Here is a 9,928-nt window from a genome sequence, read left to right as displayed (position 1 = left end):
AAAAAGACTGTCTTGAAGCAAACAGAAGATCAAAGAGATTTCAAGTCTAACAATCCATTTTTTGTTTTCATGTTTCACTTGGATATAGTGTACATAAGTTATATACCCAAAGTGTCTTTTTTCTTCTTCCTTTTTTTAGATGTGGTGTGATTTAGCTACTGTTTCTAGCAAGTTAAGTGACTATGTAGTGACTTTTCTATTGATTTTTCATTGCATGTTATTCTAATATTTGTTACGAACAAAGTAATGCGTGGTTTGACTCCTGTTTCTAGCAAGTCAGTGACCATGTAGCAACTTTTTTATTGGTTTGTTCTTTGTATGTTGTATTATTATAAAGCAGAAACCCCTTTTGGTCATGACTGATCATTGGATTGCACCTAGAAAGTTCCCCTCCGAGGCACAAGTCTGTGCAAGGTTGTTTATATTAGACCAGCAGTCCCCCATGCATATCGGCCTCCCCTCTCCAAGTCACCGATGCTATACAAGGGAAGGGCAAAGGCTAATACAGCCTGGCACCAGTGATTTCAGAACTCATTTCTACAGCTGAGTGAATTAGAGTAACATGAAATAAAGTGTCATGCTCAAGAACACAACACACAACCCAAGTTCGGGAATCGAACTTACTACCTCATGATTGCGAACCCGATGCTGTCACCACTGAGCCATGCGCCTTCTGTATTATTATAATTTGTGAACAAAGTAATGTGATTTGGCTGCTACTTCTAGCAAGTCAAGTTATCAAGTAGTGGCTCTTTTATTGGCTTGTCCTCAGTATGTTGCATTACTCTATATTGTGGACAAAGTATGGTGATAAGATATTTGTTGTGATAAAATATCATGGATAAGTATCATGCCTTGCCTAAGACCTTATATTTGATGGTAGAGTGTATTGTAAGAGTTTTGCTATTGATAGTTATATTGAGTTCTGTTAAATGATGTACCAGAAAACAATCTTGATTCAGATGTATAGTTAGCAAAGTGAAAAGTGTGGTGCATGTGTGATCCATGTATGATGTGCTGTTATGAAGTTCCCAACTTTAATGTTAACATTTACCTTGGTGTATCTTATGAATGCACACACACACACATACACACAAATGTATATGAATAGATATATATGTAGATGTATATATGTATATCTGTGTTTATATATGTATATAATTATATATATCTTCTTATATAACACACACACACACACACACACACACACACAAGTTGTGTTTATGCATGTACATGTGTGTGGTTGTATAAATAATGAAATATCATTGTGTGTGTGTGTGTGCATGTGTGGGTGTGTGCGTGTGAGTGTGTGTGTTAAATGAACCAGTATCTACTTTCTTAGTAAGATGTACTATTCTAACCTTTTCCAGCCAAAACAAAGGAAAAAGACAAAAAAATCTGTTCTGTCATATATGATGAAATAAGAAATTTTGGTGACAAAGTTTAAAAGTTCAGAGAATATAAAATTCTTTGTCTGTATGTATGTCTGTGTTTATGGGGCGGGGGAGAGGAAGGAAACCCTAAAATAATTTGCATAAGCTACCCCATCCAATCCCAAGCAATAAGAAAGCTTCCCAAACTGAAACAAAATACAATCTGAAAAGTGTTAAATAAGAAACCATTCCTTAACACAGAAACCAATACTTACATTCCAGCTTTTCTCCGGGACTTCCTCCTTCCACAAGTGACAGGTAGCACACCACGTCTTTGATAAGAATTGAACCTTGGACACCTTGAACATCAGCACCTGTTTTAAGCAGGGTTGAATTAGATTGGCGAATCCTTTTAACTAGTCTTACTCCTATAAGATAAATTGGTTTCGGCATTTAATAAAGCTACTTGCTTTGATATTTACTTACTCGTTTGGGGGATATTCTCTTAACAAATGCTAGCCACCAGATATGTCTCTCAGGATACTACTTTCATCCAGTGCAAATAGCAGAGAACTTTTCCTGGTCTGAAAATACAACTCACCATAGTCAGAAAAGCCCAACAATTCTTGAACAGTGGCGTGCTGTAGAGCTTTGGCTGTATTCATGACTTGAGTCAAACTCAGTCACTGTTTGATTCAGAAACACGTTGGTCCACTGTTGGTGAGGAAAAAGAGCTGCCATCATTTTTCGGAACTTGCAGTCCATTTATCATACCTACTCTACTGCTCTATATAAATTTCTGTTAAACTATCTTGCAAGCTAGTGTGAAAGCCAGCTGCATGAGACATGGCTTATTATAAGGCAGGGCCTCTCTACTAAAAGAAACCAAGGTAATTTTCATTAGACATACTATTTTGAAAGTCCCTTGGGCCATAGTTTGCCCATGACTGCTGTACAGGGTTACCTAATCCAACTCATAAATTTATATGGGTACCTAAACCTTCTACTAAATCTATGTGGTTACCTAAACCTACTAATAAATTTATATGGTTACCTAAGCTTTCTATTAAATCTATATGGTCACCGAAACCTTCTACTAAATCTTACTCAAATCCCACCTTAAGATTGATCAGTAATGTAGAGGAGGGAGGGGGAAGTAAGCCTTGAGTAATGCTTTTATTTGGGTCAGCTGTATAAGCTTGTATTAGGGGAAGGCACAGTTGCAAACTGAAGAGCTGCTCTGAGTGGCACATACTCTAGCTATGTCACCACATTTGATGCAGTCCTGCACACAGGAGAACATGATATTTTTGGTTGAAATGCCTTTGATAGTAAATCTGCTTTATTTGAATTAACCATAGATTCAACAACAACTACACTAATTAATGATCTTGCTGTTGCACCCATGTGTCAGTCAATTTTTCATTTTAAACTGAGACCTCTGTCAGCAAAGACAAGAAGCAGCTAAATTTAGAAATACCCTTTACTTTAACTGTTATATGAATTATATTAATAATTCTGAATTAACTGAAGATCAGAAAGCCATCAAGGCCATTTTTGTATTCTTAATATCATATTTGATAGAATGGCGGTAAACTGGCAGAAACTTTAGCACGTCGGGTGAAATGCTTAGTGGTATTCCATCTGTCTTTACATTCTAAGTTTAAATTCTGCTGAGGTCGACTTTGCCTTTCATCCTTTCGGGGTTGATAAGTTGCGTACTGCGATCGGTCTAATTGACTGGCCCCCTCCCCAAAAGTTTTGGGCCTTGTGCCCAGAGTAGAAAAGAATATTGCATTTGATAGAATAAAAGACTTATAGGCACTAGTGTAGCTAGAGTGTGTGTCAACCAGGCCAGCCCTTCCGTTTGCCACCCCCATACCCCACAAAAACCACATATTGCCTACAGCAGTCCCAAAAGTAGTGTCCCTATAAAAGTGCCGCTTGGGGTGGACTGCCCCCTACCCTACCCCCCACCCCAGCTACAATCCAGTCATTTTGCCACTTTAAACCCTCTACATTCACTATCATACAGTTATACTTTTCTGTAATACTACCACATAGTAATATCTTTCTTACATAAATCTCCTATAATTTATTTATATAATTTACTTATAGCACTGAGAAGGAAATCCTATGTTATTCAATAGATGTAGTACAGTTTTAAACTTAACTTCACCTCCCATTAGTCTTAATCTACAATAGCCATCATGCTATCATTATATCCACCTTCAACACTAATTATTCTACTAATTAACAGAATTTATCCACTAATTCCCTAGTCTTCAATCTCGGGTTATCCAAGTACACTTAAATCTTTGATTCAACTTTCTCTAAGGACATTTGATGCCAATAAAAGAAACCAATATCAAAACCAATATTCAACTGTTCTCATAAAGTACATTTAGAAATACAATCTCTAGAAAGATCACCGAAGAGGTCTGAGCCTCAAATTAGTCAAAATGCTTTATATTTCTAAAGGGAAATAAATATTTAAATTGCTATCAATCAAGACATGTAGACAAATGGGTGACTACTCAAAGCAAAAGTTCATCTCGTAAGCTACTTTTACCTGATTTCATAAAGGACTGAAATAGAGCTTTGCATAGTTCTTCAGGAACCTCTTTCATGTCTAAGTACGTCTGCATAAATATCAAAAATCCTTCATAGTCGATTGGCTAGAAAAGACAAAAAACAATGAAAACAAATATTACTTATAAAAGCAATTATCTTTGGTATAATAATGATGATGATGATGATGATGATGATGATAATGATAATAATAATAATATTTGTTATAGCTTTGATCCCACTTTCCGTAGTCCTACATAAAATCAAAGTGCACTATGAGCTGAGAATGAACAGACCTCGTCTCAACCACTTTCTCTTCATGGATGATTTAAAACTGTTTGCAAAAACAGGGCCTGAAATGGAGAGGCTGGTTGAAACTGTGCAAATGAGCAGCAAGGATATAGGTATGACGGGGGGTAAAACAGAAATTTACCCAGAATTTATAAGGCAAATTAGAAAATGGAGAGGATAATCAATGGACAAACACCAGCCTGTAGACATTCATTTATATCTGTTTATTAATTGATTATAATCATATGTATAAGTAATCAAAATAAACAAATGGAATAAGCAAGTAAACAAGTAAATAAATAGATAAATAAAAATAAACAACTGACTAAGAATAAATGAGTGAAAAAAACTCCGTAGTAGAAACAGCTGTAAGAGCTTAGTATTTTTTCACTCATTTATTCTTATTTTGTTTATTTTTATTTATCTATTTATTTACTTGTTTTTTTTTTTTGCTTATTTTGATTACTTATACATATGATTTCAATTAATAGATATAAATGAATGTCTACAGGCTGATGTTTGTTGATTTATTATCTTCTCCATTTTCTTATTTGCCTTATGTATGTGTGTGTGTGTGTGTGTATATGTATGTATGTATGTATGTGTGTATGTATGGATGTGTGTATCAACACAAGACTTCTTAAGGGTAATATGATGAATCAAAGTCTCAAAACTGGATCCCCAGAATGGCCAGAGTCCAATGTAAAAGAACAAATGGATAAAATAATTTGAACATATTTTAGAATCTGATTTAATTTCCTTGTTGTGATGTTTCACCGACATTACTGAGAGCCCTATTCTTCCCTGCCCCCACCAACTCCTGCAACACCACACCCAGAGAAAGCCAACCAAATACTTAAAGGCAAACTACATAAACTAGTTAAACCTGTCTTATAGAACTCACTTGTTTGATTGTCATGATTTAAATAGCAGTTCTATATTGTTAGATCAGCTTTTTCAGTAGGTAGGCAATGTCATACCTGCTAGATATCAATCAGTCGGCTGTTAGATAGATCTACTATGATTTTATGATCTAGTCCACTTCTTAACAATACCAAAACTACCCCATATACATGTATCATATATATATATGTATATATGTATATATATATATATATATATATATATATATATACATACACACTTAAATATATATATATACAGAATGAGGTGTTTAGTTCACTATATACACACACACACACACACATATATATGAAGTGGAAGAAACCTGTGGAAGAGGTAGACCCAGGAAGACATGGGATGAGGTGGGGAAGCATGATTTTTGGATGTTGAGCCTAACAGAGGCAATGACAAGAGACCGAGACCTTTAGAGATAGGCTGTGTTTGAGAAGACCCAGCAAGTAAAGTGAGATTGCAGCTGTGGCCAATTCCAGTGTTGCATAACCAGCCCATTTAAAAGTATCCTTGAATTGTCAGGCGATATGATGTGCTTGAGAAGACCTGCTGAGTCAAGTGAAATCGAAAATCGTAGTCATGGCCAGTGCCGCTTGACTGGCACCCATGCTGGTGGCATTTAATAAACCCCATTTGAGCATGGATCGATGTCAGTTCCACCTGACTGGCTCCCCATGCTGGTGGTATCTAAAAAGCACCATCCAAACGTGGTCGATGTTAGTGCCCTGACTGGCTCCCATACTGGTGGCACATAAAAAGCACCCACTACACTGTCGGAGTGGTTGGCGTTAGGAAGGGCATCCAGCTGTAGAAACCTTGCCAGATCAGAGGAATAATGTGGCTGGGAAGCAAACTTCTTACCACACAGCCACACCTGTGCCTATTGATTAATTTTATTTTCCTGTATTTTTATAAGAAGCCTTGATAATATAGAGGTTTATCCCAGTACTTGCTTCATCGAAACCTTATTTTACTAAATTCATACAATTCTTAACTCTACAAACAGAAACCATTTTCAGCTTCCAGTTATATTTTTTACAAGTGTTGAAAGGCAACATACAAAAGAATGTCATCAGATGACCTGTTAAGAATTAAACCCCTAAGGTTCCTTGTAGAATGGCGAGTTTCAAAATGGGCTGACGTTGTGTGTTGAGAGAAGTATCGGTGATTTAGAAATCTCTAATTTCTATTGCATACTCAATGTAACAACCAAAATCCCTGTCAGCAAACTCTTTGTTGCCATTCAAATGAAAATCACCACGTGCTTTAGAATCCAATTAAAAATGAAGGTCACTAATTGATATTTTGAAACTGAAATCTTAGAAAATTAACAAAGTATAATGAGCTTCAAGTTTGGTAGAAGTTGTTCATAGGTTTATAAATTGTTTCTAGTAATCACCGTCTGCCTATGTTGGGAGTGGGGATGGGTAGGGTGTAAAATAATGAAGGTATTATAACGAAGGAAATGTTTACATCGTCACTTAATTAGATCAATGTCACAGCTAAATCATTAAATCATATAATTTTAGACCAGCATGCTCATCACTCAATCATCCACCACTACCATTATAAGAATGTGATAGTCTATAGCTAAGCAACTCAAAGAAATATTCTTCAATTACTTAACTGTGGTACATCAGATCTATGCAAACAGGCATGCCTGAATGTTAAGAAGTTTGCTTCCCAATCACATGGCTCTGGGTTCAGTCCCACTGCGTGACACCTTGGGTAAGTATCTTCTACTATAGCCTCAGGACAACCAAAGCCTTATGAGTGAAACTGGTAGACGGAAACTGAGAGGAGCTCATCATTTATATATATATATATATATATATATATATATATATATATATATATATATATATATATGCATGCATGTGACTTTGTGTCTGTGTAGGTCTCCTCTCACCACCTGACAACCAGTGTTGGTGTGTTTACATCTCAGTAACTTTGTAGTTCGGCAAAAGTGACCAATAGAATAAGTACCAGTCACCCATGCATACCAGCCTCCCCTCTTCGTGCCATTGATGTTGTCCAAGGGAAAGGCAAAGGGGCCGATACAGCTTTGCACCAGTGACATCACAACTCATTTCCACAGCTGAGTGAACTGGAGCAATGTAAAATAAAGAGTCTTGCTCAAGAAAACAACAAACAGCCTGATCTAGGAATTGAACTCACAAGCTCATGGTTATAAGCCCAATGTTCTAACCACTGAGCCTTGTGCCTTCACTAATAATAATAATGATGATGATGATAGTAGTAGTAGTTATAGTATTAACAACAACAACAACAACAACAACACTCAGACAGTGCAAACTTCCACCAAGGCAACACCAACATCCTCTCAATGATTAGCCAGAGATGATTTTTAAAATGAGAATATCTGAATTAAACTCGACTTCTCTCACAAATGCAAATACTAAAAATGAACCCAACAGCTCTCAAAAATTAAGTAAAAAAAGCAAAAAAAAAAACCGCAAAATAATTCAGAATCCTTGGCCAGTACTGGATCAATCAGTTCGTGCCAGTCATGAGGCCAAACATCCCTGAAAGTTTCATCTGAATCCATCCAGTGATTCTTGAGATATCTTGTCCATGGACAAACAAACAAACAAACATGACTGAAAACAATATGTCTGCCTTCGCTAAGGTGGAGGTAATAATGATGGTGATGATGAATAATAATAAATGCCCTGATGCAGTACCAGGCACTGGCTCTCATGGCTTCTGATCTTAACTGATTGGAAGTGTTATCATGTACATGTAATGTCTTGGTATAAAAGATGGGCTACAGCAAATATTCTGCTCAGTACCACAGATTTGCTTGTCAGTTGTTTGACCTTAACCAGTTGAGCATGTCTCTTGGTGGCTGATGATATGTGCATCTCTGATCACGAGCAGAAATAGTGGGGGAGCATTATAGGCATGTGTTGAGAGTAGTTCTTTGGAGTTTGAATAATTCAGCTTTGAAAGCATGAATGTTTTGTTCAACATCCTTAAACAACCCTTATTCAAGGACCTTTTGAGTGGGATGGGCTACTTGATCTGAAGAAAATTCTAACTGGGCCCACCTGCAAAGTCCTGCACTGTTTATCTTGATATGAAATCACCATGTTGTGCACATATGGTTGTGATGTATGTACCTGGTAGTGGAGGCGCAATGGCCTAGTGGTTAGGGCAGCGGACTTGCGGTTATAGGATCGCGGTTTCAATTTCCAGAGCGGGCGTTGTGAGTGTTTATTGAGCGAAAATAGCTAAAGCTCCATAAGGCTCCGACAGGGGATGGTGGCAAACCCTACTGTACTCTTCCACCACAACTTTCTCACACTCTTACTTCCTGTTTCTGTTGTGCCTGTAATTCAAAGGGTCAGCTTTGTCACACTGTGTCACGCTGAATATCCCTGAGAACTACGTCAAGGGTACACGTGTCTGTGGAGTGCTCAGCCACTTGCACGTTAATTTCATGAGCAGGCTGTTCCGTTGATCGGATCAACTGGAACCCTCTATGTTGTAAGCGACAAAGTGCCAACAACAACATGTACCTGGTGTACCTTTATCAGACGAGTAACCATGATGGGTATACTGGGATTCATATATTTTACCCCAGTTTCACTTTGATGGCATGCGCTGCTCTCTCACTCAGTATTAATAATAATAATAATAATAAATTGTTGAGCTTACCTGATCAGGATTGTAATTTGAAAGGACTCCATTGGGACTAAATTCTTGCATAACCTCCTTAACTTTCTTGGGAGAAACTGAAAGCAAAGAAAATGTATTTTTCAAAATCTATTCATAACAGGTTTGTTCTGTCTGAAAAGATACATTCATTGAGTAGATAATAAATTTAATAAGTCACAACACATAGATCACTACCAAGTTTACATAACAAAATCATTTGGATGCTAAAGCAAAATTTTCTGCCAAACTCAAAGTAAATATATGGGAAACATTTTACTACCGATCTTGAACTGAAACGGTCAAAGATTCTACAGTTTCTCTGCAGAAAGGAATAATTGAATCGCCATAAAAGATTCAGCTTGGCATTGTTGCCTTATCATTGACTTTTTGATAAGAAAATGGGAAAAAAAGAAAGAAGCAATTGATAGATTTTGACTATGTGAGTGGTAATTTAAATCGCTATAAACAGCAGAATGGTGCAATAAAATCTCTGCAGGCACTGCAGGAAAAGTAAAACTAATAGAATTGGTAAAAAAGAAAAAAGTAATAGAAACAAAAATAGGATGATAAGTGAAAAAGTTCTTTAGAATTGACCAATGAATGGCAGATACCAATGCCATATCACTAACAAGGAAACTGATTATGTAGAAGAGTTCTGTTGTTCTTTGGTTTTGCTGCTTAGGAAAGTGATTTCACAGAGTCTAAGAGAGATAAGTGTTTTTTCTAGTTGACAGTCCCACGTGCTGTAATATCTTGGTACAGATAGTAACCAAGGTAGTGTTATTGTTGATATTGTTGTTGTTGTGATGTTGATGGTGATGGTCATGGTAGTATTGTATTTTTGTTGATGCTGTTGTTTAACACCAGGTCAAACCTGATTCAACAGACCTATGGCCATAGACATTCCATAAAAAATAAGTACCAGTTGGACATAGGGGTCGATATAATTGACTATTCTTCACCTGCCCGAAGCCGCCCTTGTGGGAAAAATTCAAAATAATAATAATAATAATAATAATAATGACGTCTGCCGATCAAACTCCCAACCCACAACTAATTAAGTGTATATATATATATGGGCAACACACACACACACA

General features: G+C 36.7%; 1 protein-coding gene across 11 annotated transcripts in view; it reads right to left on the bottom strand.

Annotated features, from left to right (window-relative positions):
- LOC106879787 (diacylglycerol kinase beta) overlaps nt 1–9,928 on the bottom strand; it is a 391,710-nt gene that overhangs the window by 102,533 nt on the left and 279,249 nt on the right. For all 11 annotated transcript variants that reach the window (XM_052973954.1, XM_052973955.1, XM_052973949.1 and 8 more), the window contains 3 exons: nt 8,832–8,908; nt 3,946–4,051; nt 1,649–1,747 (listed from right to left, as the gene is read on the bottom strand). In XM_052973954.1, the coding sequence (XP_052829914.1) occupies nt 1,649–1,747; nt 3,946–4,051; nt 8,832–8,908 (282 nt within the window). The remainder of the gene's footprint in view (nt 1–1,648; nt 1,748–3,945; nt 4,052–8,831; nt 8,909–9,928) is intronic.

Source organism: Octopus bimaculoides, chromosome 17 (genome assembly GCF_001194135.2).
Source record: "Octopus bimaculoides isolate UCB-OBI-ISO-001 chromosome 17, ASM119413v2, whole genome shotgun sequence".
NCBI lineage: Eukaryota > Metazoa > Mollusca > Cephalopoda > Octopoda > Octopodidae > Octopus > Octopus bimaculoides.
Note: the sequence above shows the minus strand (reverse complement) of the source record. Positions and strands in the feature narration are given on the sequence as shown.